Raw genomic sequence first — 27,723 nt, forward strand, 5'->3', positions numbered from 1 at the left:
TTTACAGTATACATAATTCATTATTCTGGTTTAAAAAAAAAAATGAATTCGATTTCCCTATGTCTTAAATACTATGTTTTGTTTTCATTTTCTTGAATTGAATTGAATTGCTGCTTTGATTTTTTCTTATGCCATGCTGGGGTATGAAGTAAGACTACTAGTATAAAAGTTATCGCGTCAGCAGCGTACACAGCGCAAGCGTTTCATGCCATGCCATGTGTGTACGTGTGGAGTGTGCGCATGATGGTAACACGCCGCAGGTTGAAAATCTTGAGAAGCTAGCTCTTCGAAGCCAGACTACCAAAACGCACACTGTACGTTCACAAATAAATGTAGGGCCGGGCCTATACATGATTCCGATTGAAAAGGAATTGAGCGTGGACACGAGAATTAGAAATCCGACGAAGAACGAGTTTCATTGAATCTGAATTTCACGAAGCCTTCATTCCGTCTTTTGTCTATCGCTCACTGTGTGTATTTGACAGAGATACAGTGCAGATAGGACTATTTTGCTTAGGTTCGAACAGTGTCTACAAACTTGAGGATGCTGTGCAGTGAACAAATCGCCATCCGATAGACTTTTTTCTGTACGCACTCTGCGTATAGCTATAGTGCAAGCCTTTGGTTCACACACTTTACCCTCACCATACGCTCAACAAGAAAGGCAACGCTGAAGATATTCTGCACACGCAGGGAATTCCCTTGCTAGCTTCGCACCCTCACAAGTCGGGAACTAAATGACCAACTGCAAATACAGCAAGCTATGCCTGCTATTGCCAATGTTGAGGACTTAAAAGTTTGGTTGTCTAAGAAGTTGGAAAACATGTGAGTATGGTTTGTGAGCCAATCACCACTTTGACTTTGTTGCTGTAGTTTGTCCAATGTCCCAATGATCCAATGCAATAGACCCTGATTTTTCTAGATTCTTCCACCACTAGCATGGCCATGGTATGGACCAGTACCCAGTACTAGAGTCAGACTAACCTGTCCCAGAGGTCTAACATGTTACAGTAGATTCTACAGTACAAGGCAGGGACAGGTTATTCTGTCAGGGAAGCCCTTTTCACGCACGAGGCCATGATGAGGGGGGCTCCTGCTCACAAGTACAAGTGTAAATTTATCCCTCCTCATGAGCATGGCCAGGCCAGGGTGCTCATGACATCAGTCCGGGAAACCCGCTCATGAGGACCGCCCCCGCGTACGAGGATGGTCCCTCCTCATGAGGACCTCCCCCCGCCTCATGAGGCCCCCCGGGGAACGCCTCATGAGGCCCCCCATTCACTTCTTATTCATCTCACATCTGACGTATAAATTGTCGCAACTTTGCACGGTTATTTTTTGTTACACACACATGTCCACTATCCATGATGAAAAGAAGAAAAAATCCTGTCTGTTTTTTTTTTTTTAAATCGAGTTTTAATCACCCGATGCAGAGCGCCCATCAAAACACGGGCGCCAGCGCGTTCGCACAATGCAAGACTGCCGCACCTAGCGGCCTGATCCGACTAAATATTTTCGATGCTTTTTTCTGCGGCTCTCGCCTCTCCGCGCACGAATTAGCCTCGTGAAGCTGAAGTCTGACATCTTTTTACACAAATTCGTAATGAGAAAAATTAAATCAGTACTAACCTGATCTTGTCCATATATTCCAAATTACTATTCCACACTGATAGAGTAGGTGGGTAGATGACATACTCCAGTTTGTTAGCAAAATAATGACGAGTTCACTTTCTTCGTCAATTCCGCCCACGATTCCGCCGCCCGCTTACCGTTTGGGCGCTTTCTCTGGAATCATCCCGCGACGCGACGTACGTCGCATCACATCACGCATCCAGCACATACCAGTCTGGTACTTAGTATGTGCTGGATGCGTGATGGCGTCGCGGGATGATTCCAGAAAAAGCGCCCAAACGGCGGAATCGTGGGCGGAATTGACGAAGAAAGTGAACTCGTCATACCTACAAAGTGATTGTTTTGCTAACAAACTGGAGTATGTCATCTACCCATCCTCGTACGCGGGGGCGGTCCTCATGAGCGGGTTTCCCGGACTGACATGAGGCCCTCTTGGCGAGATGCTCATGAGGCTCCATAGGGCATAGCATGTTCACTTGTAGCCTGACCAGACCGCTGTGCGAAGACCGCTGTGCAAAGCACAGCAGTCTGACATCTACAGTGTTTTACGTTGTATACGACCGTCGCTTTTGACGGCAAAATCACATTAAAATGTCTTTTATTTTGTTTGATTTTACCAATAAGATGATTTTTACCACTCACCTACATCGTGTTTTGCTGATGGTTGAGTTGAATTTGGTGTTTTGTTGGTATCCAGACCTTATTGTTGAATTTTTTGGAGTAGATTGTGCGGTGATATCTTTTTCTTCGAGAGCTTCACAGAATCAACGAACCACCATGCATGCACAACCGGAAGTACCGTGGTAGCATTTTACGTATGCCCGTGCGTTTTGTGTGTTACGTAAACCTTGTCGACGTATTTCCGCGCGTACTGCTCTCATGATTTGACCTTACATGGGTCACTTCCGCTCCGACAAGGTCATGAACTTTTCCGACTCGCTATGTTGTAGTATACGAGAGTGATTGCCATTCAAATAACACGCAGAAGATGAGGAGTGAAGCAATATGGACGCTTACAGACCTGATTTTAATCACAGATTTCGGTGGGTTTTTGACGTAATTTTAAAAAAAAAATCGCATACCGATTATTGAATGAATATCATGGACTATGGGGATTCCTTATATTTTAGTTTTCTACAATTAATAAAGATATTCACAGGCCTCGAAATAGGATTTTGGAGGGGCAAGGCCATTTAGAAAAGGGCACTTTTTCCAAGAGGCCAGGGCACTTAGGTCAGTCAGAGGGGCACCAAGGCCACATTGGAAAGGGCATGTTGGGTGTTTATGAAAAAAGAAAGAAGAAAAAAAAACCGAGAAAAACAAACAAACACACACACACACACACACACACACAAAGTGCAACACACAACAAAAACCTCTTCCCGACAGCTGTAACACATTCCCGATTTCCGCGTTTCTATCAGGTGAAACGACATTTTCTAAAACAGGAATAAAACAACAGTAGGTATTGATTGAAACTCGACACCCTTTCAGGCCAGCCAGGCCAGGCTACCGTGTAACTTCAAAGCACATTCCGACAGCTGGCTGGCAAAACCACATGGCAAAGGAATTTGCGCGCGCATGTGAATTGCTGGATGGAGGGCCTGGGGCTTCGACTTGAGTTAAATCTTTACTCAGTAATTAAACATTCTTTCCCTGTTCATCTCCAACACCCCAGACAGTTCATGACCTCCAAGAATGCGCCAGTATGCGCGATTTCTCCTGGTGATTGGTCTCTCTCTCTCTCCACCCCTCCCCATTCCCCAGTCTGGCACCTTGGCATCGTGGGATTTTTCTTTTTGCTTGGTGAAGTTGGTGTTCACTCTTTACTACTCTATCTGAATATGCGCTGCCTAGCTAGTATTCTCTATGGCCACTGTGCTGCGGAGGCAGTCGGGACGGTAAAAGCCGGTTGGGCGTACATGTACGTACGCGTCGTCTCGTATCTCAGAAAGATACTTTGAGTTTGAATCAGATATATTGGGACGCGAGTGAACTGAAGGTATGATATTTGAGATCAGGAAAGTTGTTCAAGCTTATTAAAGTGTAGACTTTGAGAAAGGGCATATTATATGTCATAAATAATAACTTTCATTCCCTGTAAAAGGGCACCACGGCCCCAAGAAAAAGGGCACATTTTTTTTGGCCGTAACTTTGATAAAAAAACAAGGGGCATTGCGGCCAACGAGAGGGGCACCGACGGCCATGGCCGTCGGTGGCCGTCGGTAAATTCGAGGCCTGTATTCATGAAGGAAACGTACACCCCCCGCTGAAAATGACAACGTACTTGGTATACTTGGGTATACGAATAGGGTAGACGTGCAGCCGCTGTCGCGAAGTGACAGCAGCTGCCTGTAGTTAGTTCACTTGTATCATCCATCTCACATCTGACATTATATGAATTGTCACAAGTTCGCACTGTGATTTTTTGTTACACAGACACGCACGTCCACTCTCCATGTCTTCGCTTTTTGACAAAAATCAAGTTTTAATCAACCGATGCAATGTGCAGTGACCCACTGAAACATGGGTGCCAGCGGGTTCTCTCAGTCAATGCAGGGCTGCCGCACCTATCTCAGCCTGATCCGTCTCAAAATTTTTGGTTCTTTTTTCTGTGGCTCTAGCTCTGGCCTCTCCATGCAGGAATCAGCCCCATGAAAGCCACAATGTAGTGAAGTCTCACATCATTTTACAAATATTCGTATAGAGTAAAATAAAATCAGAACTAAGGAACTACATCATGTACACAATGTAACCTGATCTTGTGCATATCCCAAAACTATTCCACACTGATAGAGTAGGTGGGTACTCAAATTTGTCAGCAAACTAATCACTTTGTAGCCCATGTACAGTAGGTATTATGAAGATGGGTTCACTTTCTTTGTGAATTCTGCCATCCACCAGCCTTTGAGTGCCTTTCATGTAAGTGTCCAGCTACAGCACATCCAGTGTCAACGGTGCACAAGTCATGCAAGTTGTGGGGTTATCAGAGTGAGTGAGCGAGTGAGTGTTTAGCAGCTAAAGAGCAATGCAACAATTGAATGTATACATGACGTGTATGTTGTATAAACAGTGCTGCAAACAAGTTATTTGTTTTGTATGTCTTCTCTGATCACTTTCAGCTGTGATGCTGACCCCGTTGCCTTGGCCAAGTATGTCGTTGCCTTGGCGAAGAAGGACAAGACTGAGGAAGAACTGAAAGCTCTCTGCATCGATCAGCTGTCTGTCTTTTTAGTCGATGGTAAATTTGGTTTATGTTGCATTTCACTAAAAACCAGTTCATGAGATTTCAAATTCCAAGTCAAGTTGGAGTTCTGTAAATGTAATGTGCGTCTTAAGAGATGGAGAATGAGCATGCTTCACAGTCAAATAAAAATGTTGACAAAACAATACCAACTAGCAAATTAATCGCATAGCAAAATGTAATCAGATATTTTACATAGTAGAAACAGATTAGCATGTCATTGTAATCAGTAATGAAAGAATCCCAGCAAGATCATACTCACACAATTTTGTCATGATGAATAAGAGCACAATTGACTGTACTTGATCAGATTATACACTCCTGAATTCTAAAGCACTGGATATTGAAGTAGATACCAGACCATCAGATTAGTTTAATGATGAATATGATGATGATGATGATAGTGGCAATGAGGATTATAATCACCGGTTACTGTACTATCAATATTGCTACACGTTTGTATTATTTATTAGTAAATATAGATCGTTTGAACACAGTGGATACTCTTCTCTTTCTGCAGAAACCAAGACCTTCGTCGAAGGGCTTTTTGAGGCTCTCAGAACCAAGTCGTACATTCCAGCGGGAGAGGCGGAGGGTGCTATTGCCACCGTTGGTCAGCCAACAGCTGTAGCACCGGTCAGCTCAACACCAGTCATCTCAGAGCCAGCCCCAGGGGACACAAGTAAAGATGTTGCTCAGGAGGCTAGAATAAGGCCACCATCTACTAGAGAGGTGATTGTGATGTGATGTGTGCTGTCAATGTGTGTCCTGAGAACTTGCAGAACATTTATCTCACAATAGATCTGATGCACCATATTTCTCTATTGGCACTAGAAGAGATTGAACCATAATGGTGCAATAGGTAGTGTCAAAGTAGCAAAATGATGGCAAAGTAGATCGCTACTTTGCATTGAAGTGGTACTAGGGTGATACATAAAAGATTATTTCAAATTTGTTTTATCAATTGTAGTTTTATACTTTGAACAGGCATACAATAGGTGCTCTTGATGCAATTGATTTATATGCTGATAGAGCAAGAGTCGACCAAAACCTGACATTGTAATTTACCATGTAATATGTACAAGCTGCACAGAATGAAGCATATGAAGAATGGGAAGGTTTATGACTTGGCTAACAAAAGGGAAAACAGACTATTGATTGATACACAGGATGAGCAGTAATGCCGTTCCTATGCACAGCCTCGGTATCTTACCATTAGCGACTGTGAGGATATGAAATAGGGCAAGTTCCCTGCTAATGCTATGACACTGATGATGTTGTTTCCACCTCATCTAGATCTCCCAGACACTAGACACCGAGGACAGGGACTACAGGCGAGGTAGGAGGCATTCACGCTCACGCTCCAGGAGTCAGTCTCGAAGCCACTCGCCTCGCGGCAGGAGTCGCAGCCGAAGCTACAGCCCAAGGTGAGACATGTGAACCAGCCAGTTTCATGACATTTGCTCCTGCAACGCGTAATTGCTCCCACGAAATATCTGCATGCCAGGCCAAACATAAATTCTGCCCACAGACATAACCCTGACCCTCATCCTAATGCTAACATCAAACTAAACCTAAAACCCTACCACATCCCAAACCCCAAGCCATAGTCCTTGGAGAAAATATGACTGCAGTAACTGTTGCAGGAGCAAATGTTGTGTCCCCAAACCAGCCTACTTTGCAGACTCTCATTCATAGTAAAAGGAAAATCCAGTGTATGGTTTTCACTGGAGCAACAATAAAGCTGATGGCTATCATTTACATCTATCCCAGCCTCTTGACAAGATTTCCTGACAATTTGACAAGCCATGTCTACTTTTCTTGTACTTGCAGTTACCCAGAAATGTGATAATATGTCATTGTGCTCTTCTGCAAGTAGTCACAGCATCCAAATGCTTTGATCAGTAATCTCTTTTGGAATCACAAAAACGTGTTTCATGTTTTTGCTTCTGACAAACCCCCAGTAGAAGATACTATTTCTGTTTTCCTTTCATCATCTGTGAATGCGTAAGGTGTCAACACACGTCATCCCAAATCGAAAAGCCTACTGGTTACTTAATCAGGAGTATGATCATGGCCATAAATTCACTGTTAATCAGCACAATTCTTAGCTTCAGCATCTGTATCCTGTTGTATTTCTGCTCAAGATAACCCAATTGCTGAGAGTTGCCACAGCTACGTAACTGAATGATTATAAAGTGATGATGATGATCAGCAGCACTTGTATAGCACCATTTGTTTTAAAAACATTCAAAGGTGCAGAATCCTCCAAGAGATTTAGCAAGTGAATTGGACCTCCTTTGACATAAATACTTCAAACTTTTTATGCCTCCATTCTGAAGCTTGTTAGAGGCAATATGCTTTGAAGTTGTCACTAGCCCGTTGAGGACGAGCTGATTTTCCTATAATACGCATTTCCCATAAAAACCTGCCCAAGTATACTCAGGACTAGTCTTCAACGGGGTAAGAGATGAGTCTTGAAGTTATTTTCTGCTGTATATCATTTTTGTACTTTAAAGGAGAAGGCGGCGGGATGATGACCGGAGGAGGCGGGACGACAGGTTAGATCGGTATGGACAGCCACGTCGCTATGGCAACCAGTACCGGGATCGGGAACGGGAGCGAGAAAGAGAGAGGGAAAGGGAACGGGACAGAGACAGAGATCGCAATCGTCCCCGGGACTTGAGAGGTATGTTGCCAAACATTTAATGTCTTCTTAATGTTTCTGCATGATGAAATGTCTGATGAAGTGGGCAGTGCGTACACACCACAGTTCATTGTGACAATGACATTGTGACTTAATACAAGCATTCAATATGGAAAAATCAGAATTATGCATTTCTCATTTCAGACAAGATTAGAAGTTCAATAAAGTGAATTTATGCACTTAATTGACTCACCAATATGTGCTGAAGGGTGATAAAAATAGTCAGTTCAGATAAATTCTAATTTGGAGTACAACTCTCTCAGTTTTGAGAAATCTACTCTTGTAGTTGTAAGTTGGCACATAAAGCACAAGTTGGTTATGTAGAAATCTACGGGTCCCACTTTTCTCTGAGAATTGAGTATCCAATATACGTATGTACAAGTAATTGCAGGCTGTAATGCAATCTATAGTCTATGCACACTTTGCACCATGCTGTATTCTGCGTAAGTGAATGCTGTGAGGTGCTAGGGGTGCTATATTATGCAATCTTCACCCCCTTGAAATCAACAGGTGTTGGTGCCTTGTAACACTGACTGCTTGTCAAGCACAAGGGGACAAAACATGGATCCTTACGTTTTCTGAGTCATGTGTAATTCCATCGTAAAGCAAATGCACAGGATGTTTTTAACTACTGTAAAAGTGGGTATTTTCATGCAACTAATTTTTTTACACTCATTGGGCAAGAAGGGTTTTGTGTGTTTTTTAATTCCGCAGAATCAAGACTTCAACTTCTGGAATATACACCTATGACAAGTAAAAATATTTGCATGCTTTATTTTCGCGCAAGTTTCTGGTTGCGCGAAATGCACGAAAATTTCAACATCATGAAAATTTCCACTTTTACAGTATACTCTGCTTCTCCTCCTTGTTTTTGCCAATGATAATACTAAAAATGCTGAGGCAACCCTGTCAAAAGAATTTGGCAGACAGATTCCCCTAGTGTGCTTTATTTGGGTTTGTGTGTAGATTTGTTTCTTTCTTTCTTTCTTTTGTCGGTGTGTCTGTATTTTCATTAATGTACATAGAACAGTTGACAAGTAGAAAGGAAAACAAATGAGGGTTAACTGATTGCATTGCATGCGGCCTTAGAGTAAAGGATTTCTCGAGTCTGATCTCATTTATGAAGTTTTGATGGTAAAACATTGCCAAGTTTTTAACCATAATTTATAAATATATTCTTGTTATGTGATTTATCTGCGTAGCAGCAGAAATAGAAATGAAACAAATTCGGTGATGATGTGAAGCCTATATTGGGCCTGAATGAACATTTTCTTTTGTCCTTTGACAGATCGCCTCCGATACGATGATGGTGGTCGTGGTCGAGATCGCGAACCCGACCGTGACCGTGACGACCGGGCCAACCACAGCGGCCAGCCCCTCAAACCATCCTCCCTCAGCAGTGTGATAACCGTGGTGCCGTCCGACAGTTCCGAGTCTGGCCCGGCCCCACCTAAAGAGGGCGACATTCCCAGTGGGAGGAGACAACGATGTAGAGATTATGATGGTGCGAAAGTGTTTGTTTCTTTTTTTCTTCCATATTGTACAGTTTACCGTAGTATGTCTCAACATACCAGTGTTTATTTAAAATGAGAAATATCATAAGTTATAATGAAGAATTTGTTCCCTGTTATGATCGCAAATGCTATTTTCTGTCAGCAGTGCCTTGCAACCTCATAAACTTTAGTCTGTTGCTTGTGATGCCTCGCTTTCTTTGTCTATAAGATGAAACTTGTCAGTTTCTAATCAACCTCTCATTGCTAGTAAGCACAGATTTTTAGCACACATTTCAAAAGTTGTTTTTTATGAGATATGATTTGAGAGATGAATTGTATACTGTAAAAGTGGTTTCTTTCGCGTACAGATACTTTCGCGGTTTCCATCGGTGCCGACTTTTTCCGCATGTGTTTAAATTCGAGGTTGGTAAAATCTGTCAATTCCCAGTCGGCAAAAGCTCTTTTATTTTGCACATGAAAACCCAAACTATAATCCAATTATTCTTTTATTTATTAAATAGACATTAGAATTGAATGCAGGCTTACCTGAAATCCTGTTTCTCGAGTACTTTATAACATGCTTGTACCTACATTGCGCGGTATCGCTGTGTGTGTGTTGCCCATCAATACACTCAATGCGCGGAATCCTCATGTGTGCATGTGCGCAATAGCATTGTAACAAGCGGCGAGTTCAAAACATTTCCTTGCGTGGTTAATTTCGCGCGACTTTTCAAAACATTTTCACGTGATGTTAAATTCGCAGTTCAACCTCAAAGCGCGAAAAGCGCAAAAATTAAACCACCGCGAAAGAAACCACTTTTACAGTAATCTTCCTTGATCTCATTTAGTTTTAACATGGTTTCAATACTTTGTAAACAACTGTTAAATGAGTCAAAAGGGGCCTGAAGTAAGATACATGCTGAATACAAAAGTGATTAATGTGGAAATAAACATAACTTAACATAAACATAACTAATAGTATTGTTGTGTTTGTCCTACTCATATTCCACAGAGAAAGGATTTTGCATGAAGGGAGAATACTGCCCGTATGACCATGGTGCTGATCCTGTGGTTGTAGAAGACATCAACATGTTACCTCCATACAGTGGATCTAACCCCAATGTTGAACCTCGACCGCCTGTGCCTAGTCAACCCCCCGCCCCCCAGCCTCCCCTTCCACCCTTGCCCCCTGCCCAGCCGCCACCCCCAATCCTGCCCCCATTCGGCATGCGCATGCCCTTTGGCCCGGGTAACCGCCTGCCCCTCCCTCCGCTGGGCCCGCCACCCCCACACGGTGGCCCACCTCTCAATCTCATTGGCCCGGGCCAGCAGCCCGTTTCTCACTTGGGTCCACCCCTGCATGGCCCGCACAGGCCACCCGGACCCCCACCAGGGCCCCCTCCAGGCCCTCCTCCAGGCCCTCCTCCCGGACCCCCTCCCCACATGAGGGGCCACCCTCCACCCCTTCCTCCAGAGATTCGGGGTCCTCCTCCCCCCTTGCCTCCTTCATCCATAGCTGCAGCTCCATCTCAAGGTGAGAATCTCTTTCTCAATCCTTTTACAATGATGCCAGCTGTTATATTTTGTAGTGTTTTTGTGCCCAAAATTCTGCAGGCTTCTTGGAAAATTCTGGTTTTCCCAAAGTGTACTGTTACACATGTCTATTGCAGGAAAAGTGAAAATACTGTTTTTCCACAAAAAAAAAAAAAAATGCCTTTTTAGCCCTCAAAATACTGCCAAGATTGGCATTCCTGCTTTTAAAGCAACAAGACATGAGGCATGCTATTTACAAGTTAAGGCTTCTTAACATGTAAGGTGTGTGTGTTTGTTTTTTTTTGGTGTGTGTGTATGTTGGTGTGTGTGTTTTTTACATGATGCATGTTCATGAATGTATAATGGTTGAATTTGAATGGGAGTTTCTGTATGAGTTTGATAATGCCGACCTTATTTTCTGTGCAAAACATTGATTTCGTATGTCACATAGTATAAAAGTGGAACTTTTATTTGTGTCACAGAAGATAATACAATGTACTCCTATGTGTTGTTAATTTTGCATGTCAAGCAATATACAATCCAGACAAAAAGAAGAATATGAATAAAGCCATTTCAAAATCTTGTAAAAGGTGTCATATTCGCAGTTGAGGTGGTCACAGACATTTTTGCGAGATGTTGTTTTCGCGATTTGATCCAGAGTTTATAATATCGTAAGTGCACTAACAGCTGCACTAACAGTAATTCAGGAAACTTGAGAAAAAATCACAGCTTTAACAGTATACAACATTGCAGTGTGCTAGAAACATCTGTAGAGGGTCCCAGTGATTTTCATATTCTAGTCGACTTTACTATGACATGTATGTCAAGAGTTGGTGGCAAACAGGTGCCCTCTTCAAGCCGGGAGGACATGAGTTATGTAATCCTCACATTGGATGGTATTACTCCTGTGTTTATTTCACAGTGCCTCAACCGCCTGCGTCTCCTCCCAGAGAACGTAGTCCGCCCCCTCCTCCTTCGAAAGCTTCAGGCAACGACACCTACGGTGCATCAGAAGGTAATGGACATTGTACATACGGCAAGACAATATTATAGTTTTGGCATCTTATGCTGCAGTCCCAGGGATATTGTTACATGTCATTTCCAAGATAGCATTCTGTAGAACACTTCCTTTCTTTCTTAGAAATGTAGCACACATGATGCTACATCTTTGTGACAGCAGTTCAGCAAGCTAACACCTTTTGTTATTTCATGTGATACCTTGGATTTTGAAAAAAAAAAATGTAGATGAGTTTAGGGCAAAACATTTAAAAACACAAAACTGACAAGAATTTGAGAGATGCTTCTAGTGAATCTTAATTTTTACTTCTTTTTTTTTTTTTTTTTTTACCCACTATCCAGAACTTTGCCCTGGCTGTATTGCTGTTGAAACATCATACACACATGTATATGTATAATATTTCTGAAGTAGAGGTACACTTTCTACTCCACACTTTCCTTGGATGAGCAATAGGCTACTAGACTGTCAGTGGAGCAGTCTTCTTCTTTTCAGAGTTCACCCAAAGCTTTGTCAAGTCTTCACTTGACTTTGCCCTCTGGGTGAGTTCGTGCACCATAGTGAGTAAGCCATGTCCCTATGTGATAGGACCCTAGGCTGTCATGAAGGTGCTAGATCGAACACAAAGCCCCCCTTGAAATCAACAGGTGTCTGTGCTCATCACACAGTCTGCATGTCAAGCACAAGGGGACATTTCCCACTTTTTCTCCTTGTAAAATCACATTTTGCCTCACGAAATGTTTACAGTAGTGAAGTAGTTCTAATTTTGTTTGTGTTGATGTTTTGTTTCATTTTTCATGGGGTGGGGTGGGGGGGGGAGGAGTTAAAGGGATCGTACAGTTTTGGTTGAGACCTAATTTCAAGTTTCTAACATTTTTGGTGAGATAATGAGAAACCTCTTATGAAATATGAAAGAGCATGTAATTCTATGAGGAATTCAACGTTTATTTGATGAAAATTGGTTTTGAAATGGCTGAGATATCCAAAAAAGGGCGATTCTAATAAAGTGTGGGACCCACACTTTATTACGATCGCTTTGTTTTACTTTGTTTTTGGATGTTTCATTCATTCCACACCCGATTTTCATCAAGTAAACTTTGAATTCCTCTTAAAATGGTATGCTCTATACTATACCATAAGTGTTTTCTTGGTATCTCGCAAAAAGTTAAAAGCCCAATTCTCACCTCCACCAATACTGTACTATCCCTTTAATAAGTTAGGAATGAACTCTTTTTATCTCATTACTGAAAGATGAGGTGGGACTACCTGTCCGATGATCATTTATCATATGTCCCTATTTCAAATTTTAAAGTGTATGTGCAAGACTCATGTGACGAACAACTCTTCAGCCTCACTTTGGTCAGGGGTGCATTTGGAAGATCTTTATCTCTAGATGCTGTTCGGGGTCGTGTGCTAAGGTCAAAGATCAGTGAAGGTCACATCCTAAAGTTTACGTGCAAGACTCACATATGACAAATAAAGCTTAATCTGTCTTTCCTAATTGCCCTGAATGAACAAGATATGATGAGGTACTTGCATGGTTTGAATAATGAGCTCTGTTATGGGGGTTCTCTCTATTGTATATACAAGAATATACTATCTGTGCGTTAACATGAATTGAAATGATTTTGATCCCATTTCTGTAGATTTTCAGATGGAAGGTTACAACCCAGAGGACCCCAGTATGGAATCCCAAAGTCGAAGGTCATACTACGGAAGTGGCCGTCCCCCAAGGCAGCCGTCCAGTAACCTCAGAACACTAGTGGGCATCCAGACAGTTCCAACCACTTCAAGAAAAGGTGTGGCATCCTTGTTTTTCTCAGATTAGATTATGAAGTATCTCTTCTAAATCTCCAGGGCCCCCGCTGCATAAGACTGTAATGGTAGCTCTTCAAGAAGTGCCACCATAGCACTACTGTTCAATAGCCAATCAGAGCCAAGAAATCACTAGTAGTTACCACTGATCGTGGAGTTACCAGTGATTGAAAAGTTACCATAGTTTTATGCATCAGGGTTCTGGTGTATGTTTCACTGTGATAGTGATACTTCAACTACTCAGGCTTTATAAGGGGTCATTTCAGGTATATGTGACTTCTCCAATGGACACTAGGCCATGCTTTCTGTGCACTGTGAAAGATGTACTTCAGTTACAAAGCGCATCACTTTGGAAAGTTTAGAAACATGGTGGTTTATGAATTTGCATTCAGTTTGCATGTCAAGAGCTATTTCCTTCAAACCTAACCTCCAAAAATTGGAAGAAAGCAAAGGCATTGTCAGAAAATAAAAAGCACTTTCTGACACACAAAAAAATTAATAAATAGGAAAGCACTTTTATCATGCAAGAAACTATGCCAAAGTAGAGGGGACTGAGATATGTAATGTCACACATTAGGAAATAATTCTGTCTGTCACACAGGCAAGTTTCTAGTGACCGTCGAATGTTTACACTCCACAGAGCTTGAGGAGTTGGGTGCACTGTCCGAAGACAAGCCGGATGAGAACAGTAGCGAGAGGAAGGTGGTTGACCTGACGAGGGGTCAGGGCTTGCCCCAGACTGACCAGGACGAGAGGAGAGCAGTGACCATCGGTGGAAGCGGGAGACAGGTACCAAAGTACACCCCTGGCCAGAAGAGACCAGTGGATGATGTAGCCAGTGGTGAAACTGCACACCTGCAACAGGGGAACAGCGCCCCTCCGGATTCACGAACGGTCGCCCCCAGTGGGGGCGCTGTGGATCTGAGGGCCAGGATAGGGGGGAAGGGGAGGGGGCGGTTTGTGCCCAACAATCGCATCCTGGAGGTCCGCAAGATACCCAGGGATTGCAACAACATTGCCAAGCTCAATGAGCACTTCCAGAAGTTTGGCAACATTGTCAACTTGCAGGTGGGTGCAGTCTCCATACAGTCCTTAGGGTAGGCCGTGGAGTCCTTTTGCCTGGCAGCTTTAGGATATCAGATAGTTAATTCGAGTTCTTAACTTGATATTTGAGTATTGTTGGGACCGTTCTTTATTTGGATGAGACAGTATTTGGTAAACATTTTGCCATTTAGTTGGGAATAGGAGGGAAGACCTATTTTCAACATATACCTGTTCAACTGGTTAGTACATGAACTTTTACATTTCAGTACTGTAGTAACCTAATGCATTACCACAGCCAGCCTGCATTTATACATGAAATGTTTAGTGTCTTGTAGAATGTACTGTCATGCTTGCCTCAAGAACAAGTAGACTTCAAGCAGAAAGCATTTGTGTACAATCGTACAGTTCTCTCTGCCAATATTTGTCCCTCAGAAAACTGTCATCAATAGTGGAAGTATTATATTGTGAACTTTGTTACCAAAGAGTATCAAATAGATGCCAGGTAAATTTAGTTTCTTGATTTTAGTACCGCATTGATTTACTGAAGTTTGACCCTGTCTTTCTTCCAAAGTTTACTGCAGTGCATTTAAAGGGATGGTACAGTATTGGTGGAGATGAGAATTGGGCTTTTAACTTTTTGTGAGATACCAAGAAAACACTTATGATATAGCACAGAGCATACCATTTTAAGAGGAATTCAAAATTTATTTGATGAAAATCGGATTTGGAATGACTGAAACATCCAAAAACAAAGTAAAACAAAGCGATCATAATAAAGTGTGGGCCCCATACTTTATTAGAATTGCTCTTTTTGGATATCTAAGCCATTTCAAAACCAATTTTCATCAAATAAATGATGAATTCCTCATAGAATTATATGCTCTTTCATATTTCATGTGGTTTCTCATTATCTCACAAAAAAAAATGTTAGAAACGTGAAATTAGGTCTCAACCAAAACTATACGATCCCTTTAATTAGTCTCTTTTTTCTTAACACTAATCTTCCTGAAACTTGATTCATCGAAAGAGCAGTGCGTATACATTGTGAAGTTGGTGGCAATCTTGAATTAGACAGAGCTTCTCCAAACTCCATTCCTATTAATTCTGGGGGTTCGCTTGATTTTTGTTGATTTTTTTTTTTCAATTTTCAAACATTCGCTGAAATGCACCAAATATCGTTTCTACATCAATTCAACAGTCTATACTCTTATTGCCTGTTTCTTTTCCTGCATTCCAGATTGCGTATGGACAGGATCCAGAAGCAGCCCTGTTGACCTTCTCAAACCACTTTGAGGCCAAGAAGGCGTACCAGTCCACCGAGGCAGTCTTCAACAATCGCTTCATTAAAGTATTTTGGCACGTCCCTCCTGAGGTACTGTTCATCCTAACTACTATCACTATATAACTGCTACTGCCATTACAACTTGTATTCTACTACTGCTACTACATGTACCACTCCTACTACCACTACCACTTTTACTACTGTCACTACTGCAATAACTAAGTAGTGGAACTACTTCAGCAACCACTACTACTACCACTATTACCATGACAACGACAAAGACAACTACTACTACTTCTTCTTTTTCCACTACTACTACTTCACTACTTCTATTACTTCTTATACTATTGCTAGTTCTTCTGCCAGTATTTTTCCTTTTCCTTTGTCTTTTCTTGTTCTTGTTCTTCCTTTGTGTTGTTCCTTCTCATCCTTCATCTTTTTTTCCTGTTTCTGGTTTGTTTTTTGTTTTTTTTTGGGGGGGGGGGGGCTCCAGTGATATGAATAAAACAATGATAGTACAGCAGATTACTTAACTACATATCCGTTGCTTATGATAGTTTCAGCACATGATGTTTGAAGCAGGTTAGTAACACAAATTTTTTAGGGCTTTGGATTGACCGAGAATTATCCTGGAAAACTCACATTAGTTTTGTAAGTAAAATTTTGTCTAGAAATATTGGAATTTTGAATAAGCTAAAAACATTTCTTTCCTGTTCATATTTTGCAGAGTATATATTCTTCTTTAATATCACCACACTTTAAAGATAATAAAAAGTTTTGGTACCTCAAAAGCTTCCCTGAATTTCCTTGTCTTGGTTTGTGTTTCATGTTAAAGTACGTTGTCTGTGAGAATTACTCGCCCCAAAGTGCTCTCATGTCTTAGTAATCATGCAATAATGGTTTCGTACCAGAGCCGACGCTGACCAGCGTCGATAAATATTGTACGAATCCACTGACTGTGACCAGCAGCGTGCAGCCCATTGTACGCATAGCTAACTGCGACCAGCAGCCCCATACGCATAGCGTAATGGGGCTTCGCATTGTAGCATTCAGGATCATGACAGAATTAGTATCGCGGGTAAATGTCAGCTTAAAATCCAAAAATTTGTTCGATTTGAAGACTTACCAATTAAGTTGAAGTATTGAAAACAGGCTTCGAACAACGTTTGGTTCTGCCAAAAGTCCCTTTCTGTTCGAATTGATGACTGAATGTGACTCGGTCGAGAGGACCTTGGGAGAGCTACATACACTGGATACCATGGCCAGCGCATGCGCACACAAACATCTTATCCGTTCATGGATTTGAAATTTGTGTGCATGTGATGTGTTCGCATGCACTGGCTGTAGTATTCAGTGTACTGTATGTAGCTCTCCTAAGGTCCTGTCGACCGAGTCACATTCAGTCATCAATTCGAACAGAAAGGGACTATAGGCAGAACCAAACATTGCCCGAAGCCTGTTTTCAATACTTCAAGTTAATTGGTAAGTCTTCAAATTGAAGAATTTATGGGATTTTAAGTTGACATTTACCCTGCGATACTAAATCTGTCATGATCCTGAATGCTACAATGCGAAGCCCGATTACGCTATGCTTATGGGACTGCTGGTCGCTATGCGTATGGGGCTGCTGATCGCAGTTAATTGCATGATTACTAAGACATGAGAGCACTTTGGGGCGAGTAAGTCTCACAGTGTTAGTTATATGAAAGGTACTTTAACCTGAAACACAAACTAAGACAAGGAAATTCAAGGACACTTTTGAGGTACCAAAACTTTTTATTATCTTTAATTGTGGAATTGTTGCGTGGGGAAATGCAATTCACTCATTACTAGATTCCCTTCTCCGTATTCAAAAGCGTGCAGTAAGAATCATAAATCACGCCGAATATTTTGCTCATACCAATTGTTTTTTTCATCAAAACAGAATTCTGAAAATTCCAGACCTGTTTTATTACAATCTCGGAATTTTCATGTATAAACTAACAACTAATGAATTACCATCTGTTTTTATCCACATGTTCAAAAGGAATTGCTCTATCCACTGTTATCCCACTCGCCAGAGTGACGCCGATTACCTTCCCCGTACTCGCACTATTTTTGCAAAGAAAACAATTATATTTATTGGACTTAGATACTGGAATGACCTCCCTCAAAAGATATCACTTCCTCCTTATCTTTATTCACCTTCAAACGCAAATTAAAACAGTTATTACTTAGTGGATACACACTACCAAGTTTTTAGCAACTTTTTTTATACACCCAGTCTTTTGTCCTTGTCCGCAGCACCAAGTTATTTAAGTTATTTAATGATACCTATACATCTTTTGATATATAGCATTTTTTTTTCAAACACTGCGAGATCCGTATACAGTCTGGTTTTTGCGATATCTATGTGGTTCATTAGTTTATTACTTATCGATCTTTGTACTGGTATAATTTTAGTTGGTCAAGACAAACATATCAGTTCTCCGTGTAATTATATGCCTATGAACTCTGGAACCTACAGTTTTACAAGCTTTAAAGCTTTTATGTAGGCCCCATCATATTTCTTATACTTACTTGTGACATCTTCATACGATATGACCATGTACATTTGTGTCAAGTATATTGTTTTTTCTTCTTCTTCAATCAAAAGACATGATTTTATGTATTTTGTATTCTTGTTTTGTTGTCAATACTTTTGTAATCATTGAGAAAATGGAAATATGAAATAAATTTGAACTGAACTGAACTGATATGACTGCATGAAAACAATCAGTTACAGCCAATAAACTTGTATAGAGGAATAGACTCAATATCTATGTCATTGCCATCCCACATGAGAATCGAAACAAACTATGAAATTGTATCCACCTTGTCAAGTCTGCCGTTGTGGATTATAAAGATGTAAGTAAGTCTCTCCTCTCTCATATACGGATATATTCAGCAAGCGATCATGGTGTAGCACTAGCTTTCTCACTACAGCAAGCTAGAGTGAGTTGCTGTGAGTGAGTTTCAAATCTACGAACATAAAAGGAGCTAATTTCTCTCTATGATACAAGTAATGCTCTCTCCACACAACATTAGTGAGAAGATAGGATGCACCTGGTATCACCAAACTGGTCCCGATTTATGTCAAACTGGCCAGAAAATTTGCCAAGCTGGATTGAGAATTCATTCAACCAGCCTGGAAGCACCTTCAAAAAGCTGGCTTGAATTACATACAAGAGGCGGACCAAGAAATGTGTTGACCTTACCCCCTTTCTTGCCTAGTGTATCCACTATTAGTATGATGCAGCTAACACATGTGTCTCTTAATGGTAAAAACAAAAATCTATTGAGTTTATGGGATGTTCAAATCTGTCACAGAACACCGGCGGGGAAGGGGAGCAGTCCCATGCAGCCAGGAAGCCTGTCAAGCAACGGATCAAACTTCCCTCCAAGAATCAGCTGACAGTCATCCGCAACCATCCAGCACCTCAAGAAAAGGTACGTTCTGCTCCTAGTTTGGTTTTATCCACTTGAGCCAAATTGTTGACCTTTAGTTCACTGAAGCATAAATTGTTTTTTTCCCAAAGTTTTTTCTGAATATCAAACACCCATTTGTTTTCCATACCATCTTTATCATGAACTCTTACAGACACGTCTTCCATTCCACAAAATCTTGGCAGAGTTGGAAAGAAATGTATGACATATTTCCTACATCTGTGACTGTATATGTAGTACAACATTGAAAATAGCTCCAGTCATACAGTCAGTTAGTATTCCTGACAAGATGTGATGATGTCCACGATGACTGTAACTGATCTAACTTGTGTCAGTAGGTGGCAAAACCTGTCATGTTTCTCCATTCACTCTCTGCTGAAGTAAATAGCAGTTTTGGAACTTGATGAATTATATGTGTAAGACTACTTTTCGTTATTCCCTTTTAAAATCAGGCAATAAGAAGCATATTTTTTAAAAACATGTTTATTTATCATATGTGTGCAAGCATCATCATCGTCATAACAGTTTTAATCTTGGTCTGTCCGTAATACGGGGGTGGCCGGATTTACCTCACAGCTCTCACAGCAAAGCAGGTCATGCCATTTACTGCTTCAGACAATCATCTTGTGATTTCCCTGATAAATACTTCAGCACTTCGGCACTATGCTAATTGATGTTTAGATATTCATAACACGCAACATTTTAAGCCACTTACAATATTAAATGTTGATAAGAAAGTGTGTAATGTATTAACAGTGTTTACATGCAACAGCAACATATTCATCTGTAGGATAGGGTATTTATCCAGATGTCATGTGTGTTTTTAGTTTTCTTGTTAAGTCACAGTCTCACAATCCTTCACTGAGTCTGCGAAAAATATAGTATAATGAAGACAGTAACAATGATACTTGCCTTTTCAAGTGTTCACTCTTGCATTGCAAAACTTTGCAAGAAAATGTGGGAATTTTTCTTGGAGATGCATGATTGAAGGTTCCACATTTCTCCAACATGCAACCCTGCCTCAGGTGGTAGCGAACCCGGGCAAGACCTCGTTAACCAAGACCATCTACAATCAGAAAGCCATGAGTGTAAACGAAAGACTTGTCACTGTACAGAACTCCCGGCCTGGCTCCGCGCCCCCGGCGGCCGTGGCAGCCAAGCAGGCTGCGGCTGTCGCCCAGAACTCACTGACCGTTGCCAAGAAGCTGGCTGCCGCCCAGGAGGCGGTGCGCAAGAAGCAGGAGGAGGCCAAAAGGCTGATGACGAGGAAGCAGCAGGAGATTCGCAAGCAGAAGCAGGCCCTGATGGACAAATTCCTTGCTCAGCAGAAGGTGAGAAGAGGTGTTACTTGGTATTCAGCTACAAAATGTGGCATAGTCGTGCTTATTTTAGCATCTTTTTTCTTTTATGCTTTGCTGAGTAATTTGTTTCAGTAAAATACAGGTAATTTAAACTAAATTTAATAGAAAAAAAAGGCAAACAAATAGATGAAGATCACTCACATGTCTCAACCTCTTTTTGCAGGGGGTTAAAACAGTAATATTTTCTTACTAGTTTGCAGTGAACTTTGATTAAAGTCTGGACTTTGTGCACTCTGAAGCATATGCCATGCAAACATTGCCATACCTTGAAGTGATGCTCATGCACAACTTTGTTCGTCATCCAAAGCCCTTACTTTCAACCACATAGAGAGTTACATATCATTAAAACCATATCAGTATGATGGGTTGCATGAGCAACATATAGCATCAAATTTGTTTCTTTGTCTTCAGGAGACTGATTTCATTCAGTCTTTTGTCGGTCACCCCATGAAGTATCAAAGCACTGTAACCTATAGGTGGTTAGACTGAAAATTATTGGTTTAACCTAAACATGTGAGGAGTAATTTGCTTCATCTAGTCAGATCATAGAAACAAACCTTTCTTCATGCTCTGAGCATAACAAATTATGTTATTAACATTCTCTTTTGTACTAATTGTCATACGTTTTCATCTTAGGATCATGTACATTTACAAATGATTTTTCAAAAAGAAAAGGGAACGAAGGAATTACAGACAAGAATTTGAAAGATGTTTGTGAAGAAGATTTAAAAAAATGGATAAACGACAGTGCTTCCTTGTCATGTCTTGCCCAGATCTTGATCTCCAAGTTGGAGCAGGGCAAGTCTACCCTGACGACGGAGAAGAAGGCGGAAATCATGAAGTCCATCAAGATGCTGTCGGAGAGTATTGAGAGGACGAAGAAGGAGCTTGTCGTCAAGGCTGTTTCTAAGGATAAGAAGCAGGTGGGTGTGGCCAAAGGACAGGTGGTAAGGACTGCAATCTAGACACTGGCTCTTAAAGTGTTGGTATAGTTTTAGTTGAGACCTAACTTCTGGTTTCTAGCATTTTTTGGTGAGATGATTAGAAACCTTCTATGAAATATGAAAGAGGATGTAATTCCAAGAGGAATTCAAGGTTTATTTGATAAAAATTGGTTTTGAAATGGCTGAAATATCCAAAACAGAGCAATTCTAAGAAGAGGTGGGACCCACCTTTTATTACCGATCGCTTTGCTTTACTTTGTTTTTGGATGTCTCAGCTATTTCAAAACCGATTTTCGTCAAATAGACTTTGAATTCCTTTTAGAATGGCATGCTCTTTACTATTTTGTAAGTGGGTTCTTGGTATCTCACAAAAAATTAAAAGCCAAACCCTCATCTCCACCAATTCTATACCATCCCTTTAAAGAAGTCCAAACCCCAAATATAAATGTCGATTGAGTGTTTGTCAAAGTAAGATCATACCTATAAAAACAGAGAGTAATAAAAAGTACTGAAACTAATTAAAACCATTAATATGTCCTTTGAAACATGGCTACTGCTTTCTCCAAATGGCAAACTATGAAGTAAAAACTGACAATAGTTGTGCATTTTAGTATCATTCTACCATGATACAATACTACTCAATATTATAGCCATTATAATGATAAGATTTATGATGAATGGCAATGATGAAGCTGATGATTGTGATGATATGTGACCGGCTCTGGCAAAACCCTAAACTTCTAGGCAAAACTCAAAATTGAGTTATTGGTACAGCTGGATTCCCTAGAATGTAAGCTTTCATTTGGTACCACTTTCATGAAAATCCATTAAAAATTGACAAAGTTATGATCTTCTAATACGTTGAATGTCATAAAAACCAAAAATGGAGAAAACGAAGGTCAAAGTTCAGCACTCACTTCAAACATAAGACACATTCTGCAATCACCCATTAACTCCTTGACAACGCTATCAGCCAAACATCCAATGAAGCTAAAATTTGGTACAAACAGTCTTTACACATGAAACAAGGTCATCACAAAGGAAGAATCAGATTCAATGATATTCAATGGTGTTATTACGCAATTAAAAACAATGAAATACAAAGAAAATAACACGTGTTATCGAAGGCAAAACACTAAGACTCCTGTGATTAATGACGAGACTACACTGTGTACCTTCTCAAATGTGTATTTTTTGTTTGCATATCAGTGATTTCTTCACACTCTGAATACATTTTTGCAATTGTTTCATACATCATACAATATGTTTCATGATATTTGGAATAATAAAAACAATAAAATACAAAAGAATTGTAGCTGGACACCATACACTTGGTGTTGTTCATGTAAATAGTCCTACAAAGTGTACATGTTGCCAAATTGTATTCCAAGTGGCAAAACCAGCCAGTAACCTGCATAATTCTCAGTTTCCAAAGTGTATTTAAATACAATAGAGACAATTAAAAACAATAAAAAACAAAAGAAAATGTTGGCATCAAGTTTAAACTGCATTGCCGTCTCTCTATAAACTGCAATGCAGGATTTACAGTATTTTTTTTTTTGTACATGTAGTATGGGACATAAAAATGATTCTGTGTCATATGCTTGGACAGTAATTAGGTTGTAGACATAATCAATTAGCATAAAACAATAAAACACAAAAGGAAAATATGCTAAAAACAGCATATCACAATTAACTTTTTTTTAAAGTATTGTGAGGGGGACGATGTTATGTCACATTATAAATGTACAATTGTACTTTTAATGGAAGAAATCATAGAAAATCAAGGATTTACATAGAAATTTAAAAAAAATCTGTGCTGTACTGTTGTGTATATTGGAAAGTATCAATAATTTTCAGCTTATAAATTCAACACAGAGAATAATTACATCGCTGTTCGATTTTAAAACAGGCTCACTGCATAATGCACAACCAGTGCTTTCGTAAAGGTGATGCACCTTTACAAATTGAAAGGGGGCGCACATGTCCATCCCCTATTTTTTCTTCTTATTTCTTGTTTTTAAAAAAAAAAATAAAAGGGGGTGCGTGCCTGGTGCACACCCCTCGGGATCCGCCAGTGCACAAAGTTCTTGTTGAATGATGATGGGAAATGAATAACCAACAAAGCAACTACAGTCATGTCTGTTACATGGGAGCAGTGATGAAACAAGAAATGACAGCCTTACACAAGAATACTAGAAATCTACCTAACCAAAATGTTGCGTGCCTTTTTATATCAAAGGACAACTGCTGATTGAATATTGAGAGTGAAGGTCAAGGTATATGATGCTATTCAAACGGCAATCACTGGCATTAGGAACATTGACCAGTAAGGAGTACACCTGAAGGAGACAAAGAAAGAAAAGATAGAAGAAGAAAAATTTTACAGTGCACTCCTATTTGTATTATAACAAAATTCCAGTTAAAGCAAAATAAAAATTCAGGCCGCAACATTATCTTCCCTATGTTATTTCATTGTTTAGTTGTTTGTTTTACTGAAATTTGAAAAGAAAAACTGTTGGTCCAGAGGACTTTGTTATAGACGACAACGGGAGTCCACTATGCAACAACAACAACCCATAATCCCTGAAATCAGCTCATAACGCTTGGAATTCTGTTCCTGAGATTAGGACCATGTTCTAAGCTTCCCCAAAACGTCTCGAGATGCTATGCAAGCTGCCTGGTAGTGTGCTCATTGTTGCCGTGGAACCTCGAGAGATGCCGTACTTTTCCAGCGAAGAGCCACGGGACTCTCTCGTCGAAGGAGACTTAGGTGTACCTGCAAAGATTAGAGTATTTATCACCATGTTAGTGTCATTATTTACATTAAAGGTGCCACATACAGCTGTAATCATGTATCCACTGGAAAAAAAAAATCAAATTTACGAGATATTTCGCATCTCACTTAAACAGCAAAATAAACCAGTCAACATTCTGCCTACTTTGACCAATATCTGAGTGAGCTCTTTCTGAGACTTTGAATTTAAGAAAAAAAAAACAGCTTAAAAAATATCTCTACACAATCATAAAATCACCTTAAACAGTACATGTAGTAGTACCTTCATGTTGGAGACAGAAGTTGGAAGAAGCTCGACATCACAGGACTTCACACCAGAATTCACCCAGGAAGATGTGCATGTACACTTATCTGCTGTGGGCCTCTACATACAAAAAGGAAGTGGACGGCATGATGGACCCGTGGACCTCTTCTCACATCGGCCACCTGCATTAACCATAGATTTTGACGAGAAAGACAATACATGTAATTACAAATTGTATCACAATAGTGATAATCCGAAGCAATAAAACTGAGGTGTGTAAAATTATGAAGTATGCAATAAATATTTTGTAGGTGTCAGTCATCCCTGCTAAGTTTATAGAGTATCAAAACTTCAAATATACAACTTACAAGTCTATTAGGTATAGTTCTTTTTTGTGTAATTGTCGTGACTACATATAGACACAGTGTACATACAGATAATTTCTAGTACAACAGACACCGTAGACAAGTTAATGTTAATTTGAACACTTGGAGAACGAAAGCTGATGTTACGGCTACGTACATGTATAGCTTGCTTGATATGATTGAGAATTCACGCTAGGATTGACAACTTTTTCAGATTGGAATACTCACAGTTAAACGTACCACAGGTCTGTTAAAACCACACTATAACTACCGTACCGATAAATGTGATGAGAAATTTGCTTCTTGTTCTAATAATAGGTTCAAAATAAGCTTGCGTTTACAGGTAGGCCCTACCTTGAAAAAAAAAAATATGGACAAACATGCAAGGAAAGTTCGTTCATTATATTCTGCAACTGTTCAAGCGGGGAATGTTGTGTGAAGTACAGCCACAATTTGTGCTGTGACAGTACTGATACAGTACAACAAATCGATCGTTGTGGGGGAATTACGTTTAGCTGAGGCAATTCTAAGTACTCAGAAAAGAAAAAAAAATAAGTCAAGGAGCCATTATGGGTTTAGAATAATTTATTACACCCATAAATTTACGGAAAAACAAAGTTTTAAAAGCACATAACCTATCGTAATCAGCGCAAGATTCACGATCACCGTGATCAGCTGTTCCTTCGAACAGGCACAATTTGCTGTTATTACTCACACAACAAATCGATCATTGTGGGGGAATTGCGTATAGCTGAGGTAACTTTACATACTCATGAAGGATGATGAGTAAGCCAAGGAGCTGTAATAGATTTTAAATCATTTTTACATCAATAAATTTACGGAAATATGACGTTTGAACAGCACAAAACCTACCGTAATCAGCTCAAGATTCGCGATTGCCGTGATCAGGTGTACGCACAACAGTACCAGCAGAATCGACAGTGAACAGGTACTCCTTGATGCCGTGATTTCAGCTTGATTCTTCTTCGAAATTGCATGATGAAGGTTAGTTAGATAAATGTGACCTTCTTTTCCTCTTGTGTGTTGATTTTAATTCCAATTTCTACCTCAACTTGCTAAAAAACAGTCTAACAAAGCGGAAAAATGTCACGTTTCCGTACTGAACAGCAGTCACGATACACGTGTTGCATGCAAGCCTGCACGCTGCTGCAGCAATCCCGATAGTATAACACGTAGGTGGCTTGTAAACAAGGGGTCTTCGGCGCAGTTGACCAATCGTGAACACGCATTTCGATCACGTGTCTTGGTAACACGGCTGTTTACGCGTCTGGGAGACGATTTGCATAAACTTACGCACGTTTCAGACGAATTTATGAATGAAAGTGAGTAGCATGACATCACGTCATGACCATATTTGGAATAAGCAGAGGTAGAGCTTTCTGTAGGTACCAAATGTGTCAGGGTTCAACGCAGAATATCTTAGACACGATCGCCAAAAGAACAGTCATTTTCGCCGTAAGCGAAGGCGATTTGGTCTTTAGACGTAAGATTTTGGTCAACTTTTGAGATTGACATCCCACCTTTCTCTTCGAAATTTCACATTTTGTAGGTTGTATTTCGAAATGTTGTTGATATCATCAGAAACTAGAAAATTTCCAGTACAACATGATACCAAAATGTCAATTTGGTCCCTGAGGTCACTTTTTGACCTTTTTCGGGCTGTAGCGCGAAATCACATTTGCCGAGAAGTTTCGGGTTTTGGCAGAGCGGGTCTCATATAATGATGTGATAATGTTAATGTTAGATTGGTGTGATATGTGGAATAGAATATCAACTAATGTGAAACAACCCCCTTTGGCATCTTTTCCCAACACAGACTGAGAGGGAGCTGTTGGACACCGAATTAGATTTGTACAATCAGCAGTCTGAGGGCGGGGACACCACACAACTCCGAAAGAGGGTGGCTGAACTCAGGAGAGAGGTAAGGGTGTTACCTGCTTAGCACTTCATTTTTGGCTGCATCAGTGAGCTTTTTCAGATCAGCAACCAAACTTGATCTTACAAGCCCAAATTCATTAAGGCTGTACAAAATTTAGACCATGGTTTAAGTTCAGTCCATAGACTATTAAAGCGTGAAATAGCGTACATATGACTTTCGCTCATCAAGGCGTGATTGTTGTTGGACGTCGGTCGACGCACGCAATCTGTCATGTGCGTTTATGCTGGAGAAACTTGCATAAACCTTTGTGGTAGATTTAAACCACCTTTGTGAATTTAGGCCAATATATTTAGAAACATGTTCCCTTGCTAGTTGAGTAAATTTAGGTCTTATACAACCCTTCGTGTGTGAGTGTGGCTGGGCTCATAGATTATAACTTGGGAAGCTTTCCCGTGAGCATTCAGTCACCTATCCAAACTTGATCTACTTGTAAATTGAGAAAGCCCACTCGGGTGTAGGGATGGTGTCTCAGCCCAACAGGAATGCCATAATGAACACATTAGGGATTAGGGAGGTTAGGCAATCTTTATTCATTGACAGGTAGTTTCCAGTCATCTGTGCAAATCGGGAAACAAAGCAGAGCATTAGAGTGAAGCAATTTGATCATGTGCTTAAATTTTCCGAAGTATTTTTTTTTTTCTTCTTCTTCTTACTTTCTGGTAATATTAGGTCAGTGAGGTTCTATACTTGTCCAATTCAGCTTTGCATGATGCTAGATGAACATTTCTGATCTATAGATATTTTGACCTCCAAAATAAGACTGAGAAGGTTGAGCTTAGCTTGACCTCATATTTACTGCAGCAATCAGCATGTATACACACC

General features: G+C 40.4%; 1 protein-coding gene across 1 annotated transcript in view; it reads left to right on the forward strand.

Moving 5' to 3' along the window:
- The first annotated feature begins 726 nt into the window (after positions 1 to 726).
- The window catches only part of LOC139734342 (RNA-binding protein 26-like), a 32,642-nt gene continuing 5,645 nt past the window's right edge, over positions 727 to 27,723 (forward strand). Inside the window, exons 1-15 of the mRNA XM_071645135.1 lie at positions 727 to 825; positions 4,755 to 4,873; positions 5,397 to 5,608; positions 6,173 to 6,303; positions 7,396 to 7,565; positions 8,872 to 9,087; positions 10,089 to 10,610; positions 11,532 to 11,624; positions 13,271 to 13,423; positions 14,080 to 14,507; positions 15,721 to 15,855; positions 19,114 to 19,233; positions 20,256 to 20,561; positions 21,365 to 21,514; positions 26,779 to 26,883. Of these exons, the coding sequence (XP_071501236.1) occupies positions 764 to 825; positions 4,755 to 4,873; positions 5,397 to 5,608; positions 6,173 to 6,303; positions 7,396 to 7,565; positions 8,872 to 9,087; positions 10,089 to 10,610; positions 11,532 to 11,624; positions 13,271 to 13,423; positions 14,080 to 14,507; positions 15,721 to 15,855; positions 19,114 to 19,233; positions 20,256 to 20,561; positions 21,365 to 21,514; positions 26,779 to 26,883 (2,922 nt within the window). The 5' untranslated portion in view covers positions 727 to 763. The remainder of the gene's footprint in view (positions 826 to 4,754; positions 4,874 to 5,396; positions 5,609 to 6,172; positions 6,304 to 7,395; positions 7,566 to 8,871; positions 9,088 to 10,088; positions 10,611 to 11,531; positions 11,625 to 13,270; positions 13,424 to 14,079; positions 14,508 to 15,720; positions 15,856 to 19,113; positions 19,234 to 20,255; positions 20,562 to 21,364; positions 21,515 to 26,778; positions 26,884 to 27,723) is intronic.

The sequence above is a fragment of the Diadema antillarum genome, unplaced genomic scaffold (assembly GCF_040938485.1).
Source record: "Diadema antillarum isolate AM-2024a unplaced genomic scaffold, OU_Dant_1.0 seq00000523_RagTag, whole genome shotgun sequence".
Classification (NCBI taxonomy): Eukaryota; Metazoa; Echinodermata; class Echinoidea; order Diadematoida; family Diadematidae; genus Diadema; species Diadema antillarum.